Here is a 22,970-nt window from a genome sequence, read left to right as displayed (position 1 = left end):
CCCCCCCCCATTTCCCGCCATTGTGCCTGGGCGCGCGCGGTGCCGCGTGACCGGGCGGGGGGAGCGCGAGGCGGCGGGCCCGGGCCATAGAGACGCGCGGCCGGGGGGAGTGGGATGGAGATGGTGGGATAGAGCGTCCCCCCGCCCTGCCGGCGGCCGCCCCGAGTCCGCCAGGGCAGCCCGAGCCCGCTGGGCCCGGACAAAGCGCCGCCGCCTCCCGCTCCGCCCCGCCCCGCCTGCAGCCCCGCCGCGGAGCCATGTCGGCTAGCAGCCTCCTGGAGCAGGTAGGAGACCCCCCGCCGATACCGGGACGGCCCTGCTGGGCGAGGCCGCGGCTCTGGGCCTAAGGGATTGCGCCTCGGGCCGGGCGGCGGCTGCTGCGGCCTCACTCCTCTCCCGTCGCGGGGCCGCGCTCCATTGTGATGCGGCCGGGTCGGGCCTGTCCCCGCAGGGCTCGACCCTCCCCGGCCGGATCTCTCCGCTCCCCGGGCCGGGTCTGTCCCTGCCGGGCGCCGGCTTCCCCCGCCGCGACGGGTCTGTTTACCCACCCCAGATCTGTAATCTCCTCACTCGGCCGGGTCTGTATCCCCACCCGGGCCGGGTCTGTTCCTCTGACTCACGGCTTTCCCTTTTTCTCTCCCCACGTCACTGCTGTCGCGCCAGAGACCCAAGGGCCAAGGCAACAAAGGTGAGATCCCGGGGGGCCGGGCGGGCCTGGTTGGGAGCGGGAGGATCCTGCTGCCGGGAGGGAAATAAACCCTGCGACCAGGCCTGGCTGCTGGGCTGGGGATAATTTGCAGGTGATGCCTGTGCGGTGGGAAAGTGTCTGTGTGCCGTGGGCTAAGTGTGGTGTGTTAGAATTGGCAGAAGTATATTCTAGGGTTTGGCTTTAAATACTTTAAGCTGGTGATAATGGGAGCTTATTGCATAGGTTTTTCTAATGTTACACATCTCTTCTCAGTGCAAAACGGTTCTGTGCACCAGAAAGATGGATTGAATGATGATGACTTTGAGCCCTACCTGAGTCCCCAGGCCCGCCCGGTGAGTACCTGTTGCTGGCAGGAGGACCAAGAGCAGCAAGGTTTCCTGCTGCTCCAAGGGAGGGACGTTTGGCCTCCTTGTATGTTCTCCATCTCCTCTGATTGCATTTTGATGTTTGCCAGCTGCCTTAACTTATATTCTATCCTATATAGTTCCTATATATATTCTACCAGCATTTCTGCTGGCAGAAAGTATTGACTGCCCTTAGATTGTGGTGGGTGAGGTAGGAAGGTTTTTAGCAACTTTTTGAGGCTGCGAGAACTTCCTAGAATTGGTGTCTAGCTCTTTTTTTCCAACGTGACTGTCTCAAAGTCACCATTTCTGCTCTTTCAGTTTTAGTGTTGTGCCTGTGTTGGTTTCTGGTTCTTTACATCAGAGAAATATACTGAGTTGGGTTGTGAAGTTGCTTCACGGAAGACTACTGCACTTTCAGAGGATCAGATCAACCTTCTTATCTCAACACAAGTCAACTGATGATGCCTGTCAGGGGGATTTCTCTGTTTTTCGCAAAAAAAAACCCAGACCTAGAGTCCACATGTGATAAAAGTGTTGAGACTTTCTGAGAACTTCAGTTACAAGCTGAGCCAAAGAGTTTTGGAGTTTTGTGACCAGATCCTGGAAGTCAAACTTGCAGCTACTTTTCCTCTTCTCTTTCTCTTAGAGTAACACCACTGTTAACTGTGTTTGTTTGTTTTCCTTAGTGAGCTGCAGGGGAGTGACACAGAACAGATGGAGTTGAGCTGATTAGATGTACAATTGAGTACCATAGATAAACATCTGTAATAGCACTGGAGAAGACAGGTTATTCTCTTGCCTTCTCTTTCCAGTTGTGATTAGTAAAAATAAGCTGTTCTGGTTTCCCCTGGCTGTATTTTTTTTCATATTTTTATTAGTCAGTACATTTTTTTTTTCATGTAAATGTGATGCATGTTTTATTGGAACACAGGAGCAGGTTACTGTCTCAGTTAAATTTTCAGCAAGTATTTTCCTAGTTTGTGCTCAAGATCTGAGGATAAGTAAGTATTCTTTGTCTGTCAGCTGTTCATAATCTTCAGAATTCAGCCTGTCCATCAAGACAACTCATTGCATTCAACCCCTTGAAAAGTTACAAGCCTAAATTCAGCCTTCATAGGGTGAGAGAAAGTTATTGCTTTCTCAAGTCTTGAATAAAAGCAGCTGCTTTCCTAGTAGCTGTTGTTTTATGCTGGTTTCTTTCCATCTCAGCTATCAACATCCCTAATTCCCAGCTTCTTTCTGAATATGGATGTATTTCATACAAACTGCAGTTTTATTTAAGTTTCCTAAACACAAAAAGGTTTACTATAATTTTGAAGCAACACAGTATTTTACTCTTATACATGTTTTGATGAAGTATTTCTGGATCTTTAATTTCTTTCAGTGTGTCTCAGGCTGGTAAAAATTAATTTTAAAAATAAGGAAGTGGTTGTATGTGCCCCCAGGAGGCAGAAACTGAGCCAGAGCAAGGTGAAACCACCAAGTTAACTTGGAGTGGAACCTTTGAGTGACTCTCAGTTCCTTGTTGTGCTGTGTAGAGTCCAAAACCACCAGAGCTCTGTCTGGAGGGAGGCAAAAATACATAGATATTCAAGGGTACACCTCTTTGGTGGAGATGGAAAAGGAAGTTAGAGAAACTGCTCTGAATAATTGAATTAAATGACTTCTGGAGTTGCTTCCTGAGCTCTCCACACACACGTGAGGTAACTGTGTTGTAAAGTTTCACTACTCCTTAAACCCCACCTGCTCTTTCAGGTATGACTGTTACTTGTCAGTTCCCATGAGGTTACTGTGTATTTTAAAGCACAGATACACAGTAAATTATTTTTTAACCCTTTAAAAACCAAAAGCTGAACAGCAAGGCTCACTAAGAACCCTGGTCTGAGGTGAAGAGGAACAGTGAATTTGAGGAAATAACTGTGCGAAGAGTCTTAGTCATGGAGAGAATGAGAAGCTGGTGGAGTTTTATTTGCATGGTAATCAGCAAGTGTGTCAGTTGCGCAAGGGCAGGGGAACAGAGTGAGGTGCTGTGTTTGATAACAAAGCAGTGTTGGAGACGTTCAGGTGGAGAACAGCAGTGACTGTGTCCCAAATCTGCTCTGAGCTGCCTGTGCTCAACTCTTGAACTGCTCTGCTCCCTTCTTACTACCTGTATGCAGGTGCTTAGTATTCTACAGGTCATAATACACCCAGTGTTAGATATCTCAAAGTTGAACATAATTGCCCAGTGGGAAAATATTTTGAGGTGACAAGAAGAAAAAATTTATTTTTTTTTTAATCTGACAGTGATGTGCTTTGAGTGCTCCTGTGGAGAGACAATGGCTATCCCTCAGGTTTAGGGATGGGCTGGCATGTTCCTGTTTCTTTAAAGCTGAGTTCAGGAGAGAAAATGTTACTCTTATCATTGAGGCAATAAACTTATGAAGTGATGTTGTTGGCTCAAAATAGTAATAGGAAGTTTTAAGTTTCATTTGTCTTACAAGTTAGTGTCAGTGTTGGTGCTTTTGGATATACTGAGTCCTGGGTTTAGCAGGATTGAGTTTCTCAGTTAGTAAAACCTTAGATGAGAGTGAGTTTTTTTACTAATTTGCTTTTGGGAGCCCTTTGTGAAATCAAAGGTTGAACAGAGCATCTCTTTAGTTTTCAGGCAGTACCACAGAAATCTTGTCTCTGAACACATGGTGTTAAATAATTCCTATTAATTTTGGTGAAGTTGGGGCTTGGTTAGATCCAAACTTGTTGCTCTCCTGTAAGTAGAAGGTAGTGGCAAACCAGCTATTTCTGGAGGGTGCCAGAGCCATCTTGAGAGACTCCCTGGATTTCAGCGTGGCATAAAATCCTCTGGGAGCTGTGCTGGGCACGTGAATATGTGATTCAATGAAAAATGGAGCAGAGCCTGCTGCAAGCCAGGCTTTTAGCTGGGAACTGAATTTTCCTTTGATCTTGTCTGTACTGGGCTGGTGTGTTAGGGGCTGGGCAGCGCGAGGCTGCTGCTCACAGGTTCAAATTACTGAGGATGATGCCCATTAGCAGGACTGAGACCACTCCCCAGAGGGGACCTGGGTTTGAATGGGAAATGACAGATGTTTTTCATGTAAGCAAATCTTGGGGATGTCTCAGACTTCCCTAATTGTCAAATTAGGCATTTGTTTTTTGTAACCTAAAGGTTACTTGGATGTTAAAAGGGAGATCAAGGCATGGAGCCGGTTTTTTTTTTCTCTCTGGATTTGAAACCTGCTTGTACTGGTGCTGTCACTGTGTTGCAAAAGGCTTCTGTTGATTACTTCCCATTTTCAGGTAATTTTCAGTGTGTACCCACAGCACTGGAGGAGTTTGTGTTTTGAGGAATAGGCCTTAAATCCCTGTTTGTTTGCAATTGCTTGAAATATTGTGAAATGTGGAACTTCAAATTGTAGGAATAAAGCTGTTTTCATGGCTAGTAAGTTTAAGGAAAGCAATCAGGGGCACTCGTGATTTTCACAGTGTGTTTCCACTGGATCCTTTTCTTTCTTATTCTCCTTCTCTCTGCATTCTTTCCCCAAATCCTCCCTGGAACACTCTGATAAGGGTTAAGTATGTTACACAAGCAGGAAAAACCCTTGTTGGAAGTAGCTACTAGCAGAAGATGATATTTGGATGCAAGATACTGGATTTATAGTCTGAGCAGGAGCTCCGGGGATTCCCAGTGGCCAGTGTATTTCAGGAACACCACACACTCACCTCTTGGCATGGGAAGCTTTGCCTTTAACCTTCTTAGCCTTTGTCTTTAACCTTTCTGGCAATGGAACAGATTTTAGAGCCTTTCTAACAAAGGAGGTGTTCAAGGCTGGGCCTATTTATCTACCCAGCCTTAAAGTAGGAAGGAGTAGGACATGGGAAGTCTAAGCTGCCTTTACTCCTGGTCCCTTAAAATTGGTTCAGCTCCTCCTAACAATTCAGTGCTTATGTTTTTGTGGTTTTCTTTCAGAGTAATGCATACACTGCAATGTCTGATTCCTACTTACCAAGCTACTTCAGTCCCTCCATTGGATTCTCCTACTCCTTAGGCGAAGCTGCCTGGTCCACAGGGGGAGACCCCCCCATGCCCTACCTGACCTCATATGGACAGCTGAGCAACGGGGAGCCTCACTTCCTCCCCGATGCCATGTTCGGGCAGCCAGGGGCCCTTGGCAGCACTCCATTCCTTGGGCAGCATGGCTTTAACTTCTTTCCAAGTGGGATTGACTTTTCGGCTTGGGGGAATAACAATTCTCAGGGACAATCCACTCAAAGCTCTGGCTACAGCAGCAACTATGCCTATGCTCCCAGCTCACTGGGAGGGGCCATGATCGATGGGCAGTCAGCCTTTGCCAGTGAGACCCTGAACAAGGCTCCTGGCATGAACACCATTGACCAGGGCATGGCAGCCCTCAAGCTGGGCAGCACGGACGTGGCGAGCAGTGTCCCGAAAGTCGTCGGCTCAGCCGTGGGGAGCGGATCTATCACCAGTAATATTGTGACGTCGAACAGTTTGCCTCCGGCAACGATTGCACCACCAAAGCCGACCTCATGGGCTGACATTGCCAGCAAACCTGCCAAGCAGCAGCCCAAGCTGAAGACTAAGAATGGCATTGCAGGGCCAAGTCTTCCGCCGCCTCCCATAAAACATAACATGGATATCGGAACTTGGGATAACAAAGGGTCAGTGGCAAAAGCCCCATCACAGACCTTGGTCCAGAATCTTGCCCAGCAGCCACCACAGGTGTCTCCGCAGCCCTTGGGCCAGCAGATCAGTAGTAGCCCACCAGTGACCCAGGCTCTGGGTGGGCAGCAGTCGCAGGCACTGCCACCACCAGCCCCACTGCCTGTGCCACCAGCGCAGCCCACCCGGTGGGTCGCCCCTCGGAATCGTGGCAACGGCTTTGGCCAGAATGGAGTGGATGGTAACGGAGTGGGACAGGCTCAGGCCAGTTCTGGTTCTCCTTCTGAGCCACACCCAGTCTTGGAGAAGTTGAGATCTGTTAACAACTACAACCCCAAGGATTTTGACTGGAACCCAAAGCATGGGCGGGTTTTCATCATTAAGAGTTACTCTGAGGATGATATTCACCGTTCTATTAAATACAACATCTGGTGCAGTACGGAGCATGGCAACAAGAGACTGGATGCAGCCTATCGTTCCATGAATGGGAAGGGCCCCGTATACTTACTGTTCAGTGTCAATGGTAGTGGTCACTTCTGCGGCATAGCAGAAATGAAATCTGCTGTGGACTATAACACCTGTGCAGGTGTGTGGTCCCAGGACAAATGGAAGGGACGTTTTGATGTCAGGTGGATTTTTGTGAAGGACGTTCCCAACAGCCAGCTGCGACACATCCGCCTAGAGAACAACGAGAATAAACCAGTGACCAACTCCAGGGACACTCAGGAGGTGCCTCTGGAAAAGGCTAAACAGGTGTTGAAAATTATCGCCACCTACAAGCACACCACCTCCATCTTTGATGACTTCTCACACTATGAGAAACGCCAAGAGGAGGAGGAAAATGTTAAAAAGGTAACATGTTTGTGTGTCTTGTCTGAGTTCTGCAGGGCAAGGGCGCTGCCTTGCACCGGACAAACTCTGGGTGTGGACATTAGCTTGCCTTTTGGCTATCTGCCTCCTCGTACCTGGAACCCACACCTAAATAGTAGCCTGTCTTTACTGGGGAGTATGTCCAGAGAAGCCGCCAAGGTGATTAAAGGGATTGAGCACCTCTGCTGTGAGGAAAGACTGAGAGAATTGGAATTGTTCAGCCAGGAGAAGAGAAGGCTTTGGGGTGACCTTCTAGTGGCCTTCTAGTGCCTGATAGAAGCCCACAGGAAAGATTTAAGTGAGACTATTTATAAGGGACTGGAGGGACAGGACAAGGGGAAATGGCTTTGAATTGAGAGAATAGGTTTCGATTGGATATTAGGAGAAAACTGTTCCCTGTGAGAGTGGTGAGGCCCTAGCACAGATTGCCTAGAGAAGATGTGGCTGCCCCATCCCTGGAAGTGTCCAAGGCCAGGTTGGATGGGGCTTGGAGCTGCCTGGTGTAGCAGAAGGTGTCCCTGCCCATGGCAGCGAGTTAGAATTAGATGATCTTTAACATCCCTTCCAATCCAAACTGTTCCATGATTCTATGAAATAGGTGCCAGCACTTGGCAGAGCAGGGTGAGAAGCCTTGCCCAGGCCCTGCCTGCGATTGACTGTGTGTTGGTTATGCTGAATCTCAGCCTTTGCCAAGTGCTGTGGTGTAAACAAAATGTATTTCTGTGCCATTATCAGCTCCTGGATCAGAGCAGTTTGAAGACCAGCAAGGCATTTGGGAAGTTGTTAGAAACTAGAGCCAGGTCTTAGAATGGCTGCTAATCCTCCCCCTGGCCACAGTGGGGTCAGCATGACAGATGTCTCCCTCCACTTGTAAAACCTCCAGGAAGAGCAGTTCCTGTCCCTCCCCAGGCAATTTATCTCTCTCCTCAATTATCCTTCCTGTAAGGAGGCTTTGTCTAATGCCCAACCTAAATCTCCCTCACTGCAATTGAAGTCTGTGACTGCTTGTCCTGTGGACATGGTTGCTCTGTTCCTCCTTGCTCTCTTTGGGGCCATGGTGGGCTGTCACCTGCTGGTGCTGCCAGCAGTGTGGTACATGAGCTGAGCTCCCAACTTGCCTTGCAGCTGCTCTCAAATCTTCTTGTCATCATCTACTCCTTAACGATGCATTAATTGAAAATCCTGCCCCAAATTCAGGAACCAGTGGGCTTTGAATCTTACTTGGGTTCAGCTGTAGTAAAGTCACCTGGGGCTGCCCTTCCCCTCAATGTGGGACTGGCTTATGTTTGATCAAAATGATAATTAAAAAAATTAGCATTTGAACAGCTGGCTGGGAGTGTGCCAGAGTTTCCTGATGATCTCTTTAATTTGAGCAATGGGGAATTTTTCCCCCAAGATTTGAAAAGCAGAATCAGGAGCTGCAACTGCTCACTGTGACAGTGAATGCAATTTTAAATTTTTTATATAGATTTTACATGGAGCATCATATAAATTATAATACTTAAGCACATTTGTGGTTACTTGCAGTGCTTGGCGATAGTCTCTAAGGGAGGAATAATAAATGGCAAGGAGTGAATGTGTAAACTAGTGTTTTGTGAGGACCTGATTGTTTTGTGTCATTTCACCTCCTAGAATTGTTTCACTTATTATCCAGCCTTTATCTTTCCTGTGAGGGTGGGGAGGCTCTGGCACAGGTTGGCCCATCCGTGGAAGTGTTAAAGACCAGACTGGATGGGCTTGGAGCTGCTGGTCTAGTGGAAGGTGGGCCTGCCCACAGCAAGGGGTGGAGCAGGATCATCTGTAAGGTACTTTCCAACCTAAATCGTTATGGGATTCTGTGAAACCCTCCAGACCTGACTTCAGGGAGCAACAGTGAGCATTGTTAGTGTCAGACCTTGGAACAGTGGGAGAATGCAGGGAAAGGAGGAAAATGCTCCTTAAGGACAGGTTAGGGATGGATGGATGGATGGATGAAAAGAGTTAATACTAAGTATGGGTAAGCAGAAGGAGGAGGGAAAGAGAAGGCTTTGGTAAAAGCAGACAGAATGCTGGGCTCTTCTGGAAGGCTGCTGTGTTTGCTGTGTAAAAGTCTGAAAATCAGAAATATACTAGAAATCAGGCTTAGCAGTTTTCTTAAAGCTGTAAACTATCTTTATTCATCTTCCCAGTTGCATTTTGAAGTCTTCTCCCCTTGCTTGCTTCTTGAGATGTGCTGGTGTGGAGAGTCAAAAGCAGCAGCCATAGTCTCAGTGCCAGTGCTGCCTTTCTGAATCATGTTCTAGTGGATGCAGCAGCAGTTGATTAGGAAAGTGCTCTTTCTCTGCAAAGGAACTTAGTCATAGGTCTTTGGAATTCACAGAGGAGGAGGGAGTTGTGTAAACACAGTTGGTGTTTGCTCTTTGCTATTTACTCACCCTGTGTTTCATGCTCTGGGCCCCTGTAACATCCGGCACGGAGGAGGTGACTCTCTGGGCCTTGGTCATTCTTACAGCAACAGTTTGATCTCCTCAATCACTCACTGACACAGCCTGGAAGCCTGGAATGTGATTAAGGTTTCTGTAACTTCTCTTTCATGGTTTCATTGAGGAACAGTTATTTTTGCTGAAGGAGAGTTTTTTTTTTTCCTTGGAGTGATTCCTACCATGGGAGTAGAGATGCCAAAAAGCCCAAGCCATGCTCTATCTGCTTGAAGCATCTCAAGTAATCATCTGAATTAAATATATGAGGAACCAGAACTGAAGCACTGGAAATTTAAAATGCTGGTCTGGCAGCAGCTCCCTGCCTGCTTGTTGTGCTGGGGAAATTCCATTGCTCCCAGCTCTTTTATTTCTCCTACAGTGTGAGATGTTGATGCTCTGCACTTGTGTTCCTTGAAGCCTAAATGTTTCAAGGTTTGGCTTGTTTCAAACTTATCCCAAGGTGCAGTTGTTTCACTCAGCTGCGACTTGCCCAAATCTTTGTCTCATTTGCAGTTTGATTCACGCTTGCTACCTGAGCAGATGGATGATCTCTTGTGATAGTCTGGAAACTCTTGAATATTCTTTTATACTTCTCACTGTTAGTCATTTCTTCAGAATCCCCTAAAGCAGGTCCAAGAAATTATATGAAAAATGTATAGTGTTGATGCTGTTTCCATTGTCCAGTGAAGGGAGAGGGGTGGGTAGTTAGTTCAGTGTTGAAAACACTAAAATAATCCTCTTTCTTTTCCCTTCCTGTTGCCTGTGCCCATCCTGTTCCTCTAAAGCTAATCCCCATTTCTTTTCTGTGTGTTGCTTTGCTCTACTAATCCAGTTTTTTAAAAGGTTTGAATATTCTCCTGACCCAAAATGGTGGAGCCAACTCGCAGTGCAATCCTGCCCAGAGCAGTCTTGAGACCCAGAATAGCTGCTTTTATGGTAGAGCTTGTCACTGACTTCTTCCATGTAAGAATTATTTTATCTTTGCTTTAAGCAACCAAAACAACAACACAAATCCCTGCCCCATGGTCATGCACTTGGGTTTCTAGGAATGCTGCATTGACCTCGCTGTAAAGGTCTCCCATAATGATCTGCTTGGTGTGAAAGGTTGACAGCTTGTGTTTTGTGGAAATGCAATCGGTGGAAAACTCCAAGAGAAGTTTATTTTGGTTCTTTCTGCCTGCCCAGGCTTGAGATATTTGGCTACTCACAGGTTCCAGGGATTTTAGGACGGCTATCTCATGAAAACCAGTGCTGTGTAGAGTGGTCGGGTTTGCAGCTGAGAAGAGACACTTGGCGCTGGGACTTTGAGAGTTGAGTCAGGCTGAGCTGTGCAGAACAGGGAGAGCTTTGGTGAGGTTTGTCATGATGAGGATCAGCCTCAAAGCACAGAGGTCGGATTGGCCAGATTGGATCTGTTATTTCTGGAATTATGCTGCTTTGTGCCTCAGCTGATGCTGTCTGCTGGTTAAAGGAGTATTAATATTGGCAAGTGTCACTGTCTCCTTGGAACATGTGATTTAAGGGAAAACTGAGGGGTGTTGTATGAGCCTGTTTGAAATGGGCAGGCTATTTCACAGTCACTGGAATACATGGATGCTTTCTGATGGATTTTACAAAGCTCTTTTTTCTTCTTCCCAATTTGTAATCTCAGAGGGAATGAGAGAGAACATTTCATATAGGGTGGACGAGCACTCTTTTCCTCCTGCTGTTAGTTGTCCTGGAGAATGCTGCATTTGCTTTGGCTTTACCATGTTCCACAGGACAGTATTTCTGACTTGAAGATTCAATTCCTGGATATTCCATATCAAGGCAAAGCCAACTGTTCTCTGTTGCAGCAAGGAAACACTGCTTCTACTCACACAGTTCCTTTCATTCAGTGATCCCAGGGCTATTTGCTGTTTTCTGCTCCAAATCGTGGCCATAGTGAAATTAAGTGATTGATACACCAAGACAGAATTTCTGCTGTGCTGTTCAGTGATGCATATGGTTTCAGTTTATTTCCAGGCTGTTTAAATCCTGTAGGTCTGTGTCCATGCTCGTATATTTGCCCAGGAGTGGAGGAAACAAACCATCCTGCTTATTCCAGTGGCTTGGCACTGGCTGTTCGTAAGGAATATTTTGTGCTTACAATATTTTTAAGCCAGCCCTTGACAGCACTCACAGATTTTTGCTCATGTTCTAGCTGTGTATAAAGACAGGAGAAAACTGGAGGGGAAGACTTAGATCTGTCTGATGCTCTAATCCGTGTTTTCTGCTGTTTCCTCATCCCTAAAACAGGAGCAGCTGGAAGCCTTTTCACTGCAACTGAAGTGGAATCAGAGCAGTGGAAGAGCTAATCACTTGCCTTGTAGTCCTGTCTCTCACTACTAGTGTTGTGTTAGAAGTCTTTAAAATATTTTAATGTAATGTTAATATTATAAAATAATATTTAAAGTTGACTTGTTGATGTTAGTTAAGGGCCTGTTGAGATGCACTGTTTAAATTTTTTTCAATTGTTTTGTCCCTGTCCATGGCAGAGGGTTGGAACTAGAAGATTTATAAGGTCCTTTCCAACCCAGACCATTCTAGGATTCAAGGACTGGGATTGGTGTTGGGCCAGACAGAGAGTGCAGACCATCTGCAATGGGGTTTCACACATCTTGGAGGTATGGCCTCAGCCAGGGGGAGTTTATGCCACACCCTGTTCTTGTGAACTTGTTCCCAACCTACTTCTTGCCCTCAGTGTGGGCAAAGCTTCATGTCCCCCCACTCCAGATTATCTTGGCTGCATGATTTCAGCTCTGAGCTGCAGAATACCCTGAACGAATTGTTCTTATAAGTATGTTAATTGAATTGATTATGAATATATGAATGACTTCAAATTAATGTTTTCAAATTAAAAAACCCTTTTTTTTTTTTTTCCCTTCAGCAGATGAATTAAGATGGGGGAATGACCTTAAACTGAAGTTGGGTAGATTTAGATTAGATATTAAGGAGAAATTAATTTCTGTAAGGGTGTTGAGGTCCTGGCAGGGGCTGGACAGGGCTTGGAGCTGGCTGATCTAGTGGAAGGTGTCCCTGTCCATGGCAGGGAGTGGAATGGGGTGGACTTTCAGGTCCCTTCCAACCCAAACCAGCCTATGATTCTGTGATAAATTGTATGTGTATGGCTGGAAACATATGTATGTTCCCTGGAAACACTGTGGAGGGCTTGGAATGCAGAAGGGAGCGAGTAAGGTGTCAGCAGCTGGGGTTGCTTTGGTTTTCTTCCTTTTATTTTTTCCTCCAAGAATTCTGGATAACTTGGTGGCACCAAGGTTAAGAGCTACTTACACAGGTATGTGTTTCAGGTTGTTTTATTAACAGCTGCTTCCCCAGAAAAAGTTCTTATCCTCCAAGCAAAGCTCTTTGACATCTGTTTCATTCACTGAAACCGCCAGGGCATGGTCTGGTTCAGTTCCCTGGATTTTTCCCTAATTCAGAAGTACAGTGGGTCACAAGACATTGCTGAAAGCCAATTAGGATCCCAAGAAAACAGTTGAAGTGCATTGTTCTGTGGGCAGTCACTCAAATAGCTCCATGCACAGTGTTTCTTCCTTATTCTTATTGAAACTGTAATTCTGCACCAGCTTTTTGCCTGAAAGAAGCTGTTTTCTTCTGTTTCAGGTTTATGAAGCTCCTTGTTTTGTGCTGTGTGGTCACTCTCACCACAATTAGTCCTCTCATTTTCCTGCATGTTCTGGTTTGTACCTGGTAGTAATTGTGCTGTCTTATGGCTTTGTGAGTTAATAATTAGTTCCTTAGTGGTACACACCACTGGAGGCTTGGCAGCCAGAACAGTGCCAGCACCCTGTTCTACCACAGCAGTTCATAGGGAAGTCCCTGTTAAACGAGGATGGTCATTACCCAAACTAACGGCTAGGATGGAAGTTGTTTGTAGCTCCTTCCAATGATTAGTGCCCATTATGAGCCTTTTTAATTGACACATAAGTCATATGACAGTGTGTTTGAGCAGTTAATAATGAACCATTTGGGGTTTGTGCAAGAACTTGGAAATTTCTGGTTCTTTATAATTAATTTTTTTTCCTTAAAAATACAATGCTGTGTTATTAACTGCAGAGCTATTATAATGTAATCCCAGTTTGGAAGATTTAGATAAAAGCTACCTAAAACTCTTGTATTTTGTTTCTAGTCTTGGGAGGAAAGGAAACCACACTCTTCAGTTTCCTTCTTTGTATCTATGCACAGTGGGGAAAGGCTCTGCTCTCTCCATCTCAGCTCTCTTATTTGTGGTACCATCTGTAAAATACCTTCGGAGAATTTCCAAATAAATTAAGGAAATCGAGAAGTCTTGATCATCAGCCTTTTGGCTGTTGCAGCCTGATTTGGAATTCAGCTGATTCCAGAGCCATGTTCTTGATACACTTAGAGGAGAGAAAAAAAAAAAAAAAAGAAGAAGAAATAGAAAACTCTGTTCCAATGAATGTGGCTTCATGTTCCCTTTCAAATGGTTATATAATGATGGGACATGCTATAGAGAGTGTTGGCTCTTCTACTTGAGCTTGTGAATTCAGCTCTTCCTGGCTCACGGAAGCAGGCAAATAGTTCTGCTCTTGTCCTCTCACAATATAGAATATTCTCAATACAGGATATTATGGTGTCTTTTTCTTAGCACCTTTTCTTAGCGATGATAGCATGAAGTGTCTCTTCTGTCTTACTTGGGATGGAGGTGGTGTTTAAGCCTCAAATACCAGGACAGCTGCAGTGGGTCAGATCAAAGTCTGTGCGAGTGCGTCTCACGTGGCTGCAGGAGCTGTGTGTCTGCTGGGCACAGAGGGAGACATTGCTTGGGTATCCCTGCTGTTTCCAGTTAGAAAGTTCTGTGTGCAGCTGGCAATAAGAGTTGAGAGCAAACACCTGTGAGGACAGTACAGGCACATATTCATATCTGAAGGTTTTCTTTCCTTTGAACAATATGTTGGCTTTGGAATTTACATAATCCCAAAGATGTATCTTTGTCTTCATCAGTTAATGATTTTTCTGTCCATGATCTCAATGAACTCCTTGAGCATCCACAGGATCTGCAGTTCTTCAGTTAATTTATGTGTTGTGTGGGGAAATGTGTCCTTTTTATTTGCTTTGAGTCTGCCTCATGATTCTCCCTTTTTCTTGTGTGAGAAAAGGTGGTGAGCAATTACTTCACTGTCTCCTCTGTGCCTACTTTGCCTTTCCAGTCATCTGTCTTCCAGGCCAGAGAGTTAGAGCACAGTGGCTCTGCAGATGCAAATGTTTCTGTCCCTTTCTCATCCCTGTTTTTTCTGTGACACTTTTCCAGTTCTGCTCCATGCCTGTGGACGTGGAGAGGAGCAAAGCTTACACTCTGCTCAGGATAAATCCTGTCTGGGTTTGTATACAGCACAGTGGTGTGTTTTGTTCAGGGTGATATTTGCTTTTCTTCAGGTTAGGCAATTTTCTGGAGTTACAGATCGTGTTTCTGATGGTTAATGGTCAGTTTGGAACCTGTCATCTTGGAATTAGGGCAGGGATTTTCTGCACATGCATTGTTTAATTTTTCTCAACCAGGTAGACCAAGTGTACCTGTAAAGTTCAGTAGCTTTTTCTTACAAAGTTGTCCACTTAGTCAGCTGCTGGTTTTATTGCTCTGAATAGCTTAATATCATCAGTAAACTTGGTCAGTCCTCTTTCTAGATGTTTTATGAATATGTGGAGCCACAAATTCCACTGAAGCTCTGTAGTTTTTCAGTCCTTGGCATTACACCTGCATGGTGTGACAGAGGGCACTGCCAAGGCTTTAAGTCTACAGCAGTGAAGATTTTGAAACATGAAAGTGGAGTTCCTTCCTTTTCTGAAGAGTTTTGTGGCACTTGTGGTAAGACTTCTTGCCTGAGCGATCGCTTAAGGTAACCAGAGTAATGAAATGCATTTCCCTTGTAGTGATGGGGAAGAATAAAAATCTCCCTGGCTGTTGAAGACCAGGAGAATTTTCTTTCTTCCTAATGACTGGAAAGGACTTGTGTTATTTTTCTTGTGCTCCAAAGTCAGCCAGTCCAGGTCCAGGCTGTGTTGTGAGCCAAGCTGTCCTCCCATGGAATGCCACTGGGAATCCTCCCAGCTTGCTCTGTCTCCGTTGCTCTAAATATTCATGCATGTTCTCAGCTTTTCACCATTCTGTTTCCTGCCCTGTGGGACAGGAGTTCCTATGTGAGAGTAATTATAAATGTTTATGGGAATTGGGTTGCTTTATTCAGGCAATTAAATGTGATGTTTAAGCAAGAGGAGGTTTGTTCTTTGCAATTGATTGCATCAGTTTTAAAAGGCGACTGGAAAGATTCTGGTGAACAGCAGTGTGCCTGAGGATATCCAATAGCTCAGACCACCTTTGTAAACCCTTGTGTAAAGGAAAAGCCTTGGCTGTCTTCATGCCCTTCTTCTCAGGCTGGTTGCTCTGACATGGAAATTAGGTGTCCAAGGCCATTTGTCTCTTCTTGGCTCCTGCTTGATGTGAGTTTGCCCTGTTTAGAGTTCTGTGGATATTTGAGTTTGCTGTGCTAGATTTTGATCTGTAGAACAAAAGGTCCATCCTGCTATGACAAAGAATCACTTTTATTTGCCTTATCTCCTGTCTTGGTGCTGAGCCCCATTAAGTGAATGGGAAGTAGGATAAAGGTGTCAGGCTGTAACCAGATGACTACCTGATTGTTATCCCCTTTTCTAGACTAGGATGTAGCTTTTTTTTGTAACCCTGGTGGCTTTCTAATGCTGACAACAGGAAAAGTCATATTTGGTTTGAAAATACTGGGACTTCAGACTGCGTGTGGATCATAATATACAAGTGATGCATCATCCATCATTTGTGCTGTGTCTTCCTTGAGCAGATCCTGCTGGGAGGGCCATGGGCTGCAGTAACTTGTGATTTCTAAGGCAGTGATCTAAGATGTCTGCCTTGGAGACACAGTTACATGGAAATCCCACTGGGTTGTTTGGCTGGGATTGCATCAAACAGCAAAGTGCAACACCACAGGCTGAGCGGGGCTGTTCAGGTGCTTGATGAGTGAGAGTGTTTATGTGTGTCTGTGTGTGTGTACCAAGGCCAGAGTTTGATTACAGGCTCTCCAGTGAATGGTCATGGGGCCCAAGGCTGCCAGAGCTCCAGAAGCATTTGGACAATGCTCTCTAGCACAGGGTGGGATTGTTGCGGTGTCCTGTGCAGGGCCAGGAACTGGACTTAATAATCCTTGTGGGTCCAACTCAGGATTTTCTGATTGGGTGTCTTAGGATTTTGGGGAATGGTATTGGAAGTTCCAGTGCTCCAATGAAGGAATTGCCTGCTGTTTCCTCTGTGGACAGGCACTGGGTGAATGATGCCTTTTGCTTGGAGGACTTTCTGAGGCCAAACTGAGACTATGCCTGGCCTGGCCTGCCCACGGGCCTTGGGCTGTGCTGCAGCTCAGGCAGGTCCCAACAAACTAGGGTTTGTGTGCTGCACAGGTGGGAGCTGTGCCCTGGCTTCTTCTCCAGGTCCTCCTTTGGCTTAGTCTGCTATTTCCCTATCTGTGGTGTGGCAATAAAATCCTTACCTTTGCTGGGAGTGTTGATGCTGAACCTTGGTTTTCAGTCAAGGTAAGAGCCTCTCAACAGATAGGCAGTGTTGTCTCTCATTGTCATTTTGTCAGGTACAAACACTTGATCCTTTTGTTGTTGGCTCCCCTGCAGTGTGAATATATAAGGTGATCTCATATTGCTCAGTTGCTGTTATCAGGACCTGGCTTGTGACATGGCTGCAGCCCCTGGGGGCAGTAGTGACAGGACTGAAGTTGCTTTGAGTGCTTGGCATGATCAGAGAGAGCTCCTGTTCGCCTACTTGCCCTGTGTGAGCTTGGTGTCAGCACAGGATTTGAGCCATGGCACGTATCAGCCGTTCCCATGCCACGATGCTCTTGTCTTTCCTGTTCCTGAGGGGTTTGATGGATGGGGATGAGTCTGAGCAGGTGTCTTTCTTGCTTCTCCCATATGGATCAATAAGATATGACCCAAGTTTAATGAAAGTGCAGCCAAAGGGCATAAAGCACTTCTTGATGGAATCCCTTTGCTGTCCAGGGATTGTATCCCAGGGCAAAGCCCAGTGTGTGTGCGCAGATGCTGCTTTGTCTTCCAGGGCTGTTGTGTAGCTTGGGTAGGCTGTGACACTTACACTGTTACATAGCCTGGGGATTTGGATGAGGATGAGCCAGGAAGGACAAATGTTTGCAATGTGATTGAGCCTTGCTGTGTATTCTGGTAGATCTGGCTGGTGGCTGAATGCTCACTGTAACATCCCGAGGACAGGATGTCTTGGATCCCTCTGCTCCACTCAGATGACACCTTACATGCATTGCTGCATCGAGCTCTGGTGATTCCAGCATCAGAAGGATGTGGAGCTGCTGGAGAAAGTCCAGAGGGAACCACAGAGATGCTCCGAGGGCTGGAGCCCGGCTGGGAGAGCTGCGGGTGTTCACTTGGAGAAGAGAAGGCTTCAGATGGACCTCAGAGACCCTTCTAATGCCCAAAAAGGCTCCAAGACAGCTGAAGAGGGACTTTGGACAATGAATGGAGGGACAGAAGACAGGGAATGGCTTCTCACTGCCAGATGGGATATTGGGAAGGGATTGTTCCCTAGGAGTGTGGTGAGGCTCTTTCACAGGGTGCCCAGAGAAACTGTGGCTGCCCCATTTCCAGAATTGTTCAAGGCTGGGTTGGACAGGGCCTGGAAGAACCTGGTCTAGTGGAAAGTGTACCTGCCCATGGCAAGATGAGATTTCAGCTCTCTTCTAACCCAGACCAGTTGGGTTCTGTGGTTTTGGATCAGGGATCCACCTCCTTTCATATCCAGCCACCTTTCTTCCATTCCCCTCTGGCTCACTCCTTGAGGCAGGCTCTTGACTGAAGGGAAATGGGGACCTTTTGGGGACCCCCTTCCTCAATCCTGGTTTACAGTAGGTCTGAAGTGAAGATGTTCACTTTGGTCCCCTCTCTAGCTTGGTGACATGGTGGACATCTGCTCTAGCCTCTGTTCTGACACATTGGTATTTAAGGGGGGATTTTCCCTGGGGTTGGCTCCTAATCAGCTGCACACAGGCCTTGGGAGTAGCATCATCCTCTCAGCAGGAAGAGGTGATTGATTGGGGTCCAGCTGCTCAGCTAACAGGGTGATGTGTGCAGCAGGAACTTTGGCCACTGTCCCAGCCCAGGACACTGGCCCTGGAGATGCACAGAGATGCACATTGAACATGGCAGCCAGCTTATCACATGTCTGCATTTGGGAAGTAGTTATGTTAGCTCAGGCAGTTGCAGCTGCTTCCCAAAGGGATGTGTGACATTGCCATCTGTCTCTATGTAACATAACATGCTAGCTGCTGAACCAGGAACAGGGCTTGGCATCTTCCTTTGGATTTGTGGCTCTCCCTGTGGTGCTTCTTGTGCTCTGTGTTAAGGCCTGGCTCTGCTTCCCAACCTAGCGGTTGGATTTTGCTGTGCTGTAGTGGTGTTTTGGCAGTGAAAGCACCTGCAACAGACTAGGGCAAAGTTACATGAAAAGGGGAATTAAATTTATTTATTTGGGTAACTATTCTTGATGAGAATGTGTGCCTTTGTCTGACCCCTGTCCTCAGAAGACATCAGAGGATCATGCTGGCCTTGTACTCTGCATCCTACAGAGGAATGGGAGGTGAAGCCTTGGGTCTGTGGCTGAGAGGCTAAAGCCAGTGGTGGTGTTCTGAGCTGGAGGCTAGGCCTCCCTTTTTGGGAAGGTTTCTGAGGACAGATGGCTGCACATGCTGTTGTCCCAGGATTGAAGCTGTTTGGGGATGGACTCTCCCTGGATTCCGCAGTGGCAAAGGATGGTGTTTCCTGTAGCAGCCTTGTCCTTGTGGCAGAGGTTGTGTGAGCTGGCAAGATAGGAAGGTGCCTCCCATCAGCAGGTTAGCATGGGACCATAGGCAGGAGACTCTGTTGCTGCCCTTATTTCAGGTGATACAACTTCAACCAGGGAGGGACATGCAGGCAAACATCCTGAGCTGAACCAGTGTACTAGGTTCAGAGCCCTGACAGCATCTCCTCTCTGAGTGAAGAGGGAAAACTTGCTGTACCTGTGGGTACCTGCTGCAGGTAAGGCTTTGCTGTGAAAGTGGGATGGACTTGGCACCTCTCGGACTAGCTAGGTGGTGATGGACTCACTTTGCAGGAGCTGGAACCCCACAGTGCATGTCATGCCTGGACTACGGGGACCTGCCCGTCTTCAAGGAAGAGGCAGAGCCAGGGAGAAGCATCTGCTCAGGGCCCTCTGGCTGCTGACAGGTTTCATTTCTGAGGTGGTGTCTTATGATCTGGGAATGACACTTCAAACACCTCATAACCCTTTGGGGAAGCCTGGACCCGCTTCTGTGAAAGCTTCTCCATTAAACCCAAACAGAACTCAGAAGAGATGGGCACGGAGTGCTGAGAACAGCCGAGGGGGTGGCAGCCTTTGGTGTCTGGAGTATTTGGTGCTGTGCTGCCTCTCTTTGTTCTTGTGCAAGTGTTTGGACAGGGTGTTTCCACCGTGCTGGAGGAAAACCCGGAGTGATAGCAGCAGTCAGTGGGAAATTCCTGTGAAGTTCTTGTTTTTCAAGTGAGATACCATGAAGTTGTGTCAGGGGTATCAAGGAGGTTTTCTTCTGGGGGCTGGGTCTGTTTCAGTCCCTGCAGATCAAGGCTGATGTCAGTGCTCCATGGGTTTGAACTCCAGCCTACTTTGATGCCTACATGGGAGTTCAGGTGGCATTTTTTCATAGAATCATGTAATGGTTTGGGTTGGAATGGACCTTAAAGACCACTGCAGATAACCTAGACTAGACTGCTCCAAGCCCTGTCCAGCCTGGCCTTGGACACAAAAGGATGAGGCAGCCACAGCTTCTCTGAGCACCCTGTGCCAGGGCCTTACCACCCTCACAGGGAAGAATTTCTTCCCAAGATCCCACTGCAGTGGGATCCCTCTGGCAGTGGGAAGCCATTCTTCCTTGTCCTGTCCCTCCAGGCTCTTGACAAAAGTCCCTCTCCAGCTCTCTTGGAGCCCCATTAGGCACCAGAAAGGGCCTCAGAGGTCTTCCTGGATGAACACCCCCAGCCTATCTCCAGAGCAGAGGGGTTCCAGCCCTCAGAGCGTTTCTGTAGTCTGTGGAGTTCCTCCAGCAGCTCCACATCCTTTGGATGTTGGAATCCCCAGAGCTGGATACAGCTCTGCAGGTGGTGAATCACTTGAGATGAGGAAAAAAGGAGAATGAGGAGCTGTTTGACCTCAGCAATGTCACATCCTGCAATGACTGGATGCAGTAGCAGCACTTCTTTGGACAAGAACAATGCTCTTTTCCTGGCTTTGCTGGCTATGGGACAGGCTCCATGGGAGAGCCATGTCTTGGAATGCTGATGTGTAACAGTGATGAATAAAACTGCTCTCAGTTAATATGATCTGTGTTATTTTTTTTTTGCAGGAACGCCAAGGCCGTGTCAAGTAAAAGGCCATTCCTCCAGCACAGATTGCATCCCAGCTGTCTTTCAGAGAGAAAGGAGCAAGAGTATCCCAGAAAGAATTAGGACTTTTTTTCCTTAATTCCTTTGACTTCAAAAAGACTTTTACAAACTTCCAATTAAAAAAAAAAAAGGTATTGGAATATCACAAGACATAGGACTAAAAAAACCAAAAACAACTACAAAAAAAATCCCTTCTAGGTAGAGTAGAGATAAAACCTGTCTCCTTTCTTTTGGCTTTGGTTGTGATTTCAGAGCATACACTTTGTTTTTGTCTTTTTACTATGGTTTTTGGATTTTCAAGTCCATAAGTGGCATAAGCCTTTTTTTTTTGCTTATTTTTAAATCCCACTGTTCCTCCTCTTTCCACCCTGTTGGGCCTCCTTCCCTAGTTTTGATATTTGCACTTGGAACACTGAATTATAACATCCACCATGCAAAGTGGAGTAACTTTTTTTTTTTTTTCTTTCCCTGGACCAGAAGAGGAGGAATTCTATGAGGAAGTCGGGATTTTGGCCTAAGAAGAATTGAACAAAATTGTCCAACAGGTTATGTCTTAAAGGTGGTTCATTTTTCTCTGACCCTTTGTTACTCAAAAGTCAAGTACTAGGAGTCCTAAGAAATGTTCTGTTCTTGTGCATTATATAGATTTAAAGATTAGGTCTGGATGAATTTGATTTTTTGAAAGCTGAGAACAGTGGTAAAAACTTGTCTTGTTTACAGGAAAATGAATTTTGGACAATAAAAAGCCCAAAACAAACAAACCAAGGAAGAAATTGTAAAATGTGTAGTGACTATGTTTCAGTTTCTTGTTAAGTCAATGAGGACTGGACGTTGCCTTTCTTTTCACCATTAATCACTTCTCATTAATAAATGTGAGATCCTGTTGAGCATCACTGTTGTCTCGTGCTCCCTTCCCCATGCTCTCAGCTCCTTGGATAACAACTATTGATAAAATACCTGAGAAATAAGGAGTGGAGAGGTGATTTCTCCTTGAGTTTGAAGTAGGGTCCTCTCACCTTGGCATTCCCAGCTCAATCCAAGACCTTTGGGACTGTTGTGGCTCCCTAGTGTCACCTGGCTCCAGATGTAAGGGGCAGTGCCCACCTGGCCTTGCTCCCAGGATTCCTTCCCATGTCATGAGTAAGTTGGGGATGATAGCTCCTTCCAGGTGTGGGAAATGCAGATACCTCACAGCCCAAATCATCTTCCCGGGGAAAAACACTCATCATGAAGAAAATAATAAAAATCCTCCCCCTCCCTCTTCCTCTTCTCTCATCATGGACCCTGCTGCTCAGTTTTGGTGGACTCCACCTCTGTCTAGCAGCCTGTTGCTCCAGGAGCTGATCACCTAATCAGTCTGACAAGCACTGCTGTGGAACCATGTCAGGTATCCTGGGGGCATGGCCAGTGTGAGGGCCCCCAGGTACCAGCAGACTTGCTGAGTGAGTGATGGAATAAATCCTTATTGGTTGCCTTTCCCCTTCCCTTGCACTGGGGAAGGGGCTATGAGGGAGCCCAGGGTAGGAGGTGATGCAGAGATGGTCATTTGGGGCAGCACAATGTCACTGGAGAGAGAAGATGCAATGGAGGAGAAGATGAGTAGATAATAAGAGCGGTTAAGTGGGGTACTCCCAAAAAAGGGAGGTTACAGCCCTCTTGGGGCTGTAAACCCCAAAACTGCCTGGAAGTTTAGGGGGTGTTTGTTCAAAAAATACAGAAAGCTGTAGCATTTCTTTTCTTTTTATGTATATATAAAAATAATGATTCTTGTTAAAATTGATTTCAAAATACAACCTTGTATCTACTGTACTATATACAGGATCTTGGTGTATAAGAAATTCTAAATATAGATATATAGGGTTTAAAAATGCAAATACAACTTTTGTATATATAAATTAAACAATAAAGGACTTGAAAATGGAAGAAAATATCTCTATGAAGGCAATAGAAATAGCTCTGACTATTCAGAGGTTTTTTTCCGTCTCGCTGTAAAACAGTCAGATCTTGGCTGGGACTGAAGTCGCTACTGCCACCCGGTGATAAGTACCATGTACTGCAGCTGCCCGGCAAGGAAATGCCACACTCAAAATGGCATTTAAATTTCAATTTAAATTAGAGACCCCTGGAAAAGCAAAGGTGAGGTGGGATTACCTGGGTCCCCAGGGGACCGAGGTGAAGTGGATGAAGAAGCAGACAGCAAACAGATCCCACTGCTTCTCACTCCAGCAAGGGGAACTGCCCTGGAATTTCACGTCCAGCGACTCTTCCAAGCCCCACAGGTGAACAAAGAGGTACCCCAAGACTGATCTCCTTTGTACTCACAGTAGCGCAGACACAGCAGGAGGACCTGCAATTCAAGG

General features: G+C 46.3%; 1 protein-coding gene across 1 annotated transcript; it reads left to right on the top strand.

Annotated features, from left to right (window-relative positions):
* The first annotated feature begins 19 nt into the window (after positions 1 to 19).
* Positions 20 to 21,503, top strand: YTHDF2 (YTH N6-methyladenosine RNA binding protein 2). The gene is made up of 5 exons (XM_041479341.1): positions 20 to 284; positions 664 to 688; positions 962 to 1,041; positions 5,024 to 6,589; positions 20,571 to 21,503. Exons 1-5 carry the CDS (start codon positions 258 to 260, stop codon positions 20,592 to 20,594), a joined length of 1,722 nt encoding a protein of 573 aa, XP_041335275.1. The 5' UTR covers positions 20 to 257; the 3' UTR covers positions 20,595 to 21,503.
* The last annotated feature ends 1,467 nt before the right edge of the window (positions 21,504 to 22,970 follow it).

The sequence above is a fragment of the Pyrgilauda ruficollis genome, unplaced genomic scaffold, assembly GCF_017590135.1.
Source record: "Pyrgilauda ruficollis isolate IOZ18807 unplaced genomic scaffold, ASM1759013v1 scaffold48, whole genome shotgun sequence".
NCBI classification, from domain to species: Eukaryota; Metazoa; Chordata; class Aves; order Passeriformes; family Passeridae; genus Pyrgilauda; species Pyrgilauda ruficollis.
This window is presented reverse-complemented; position numbering and strand designations above follow the sequence as displayed.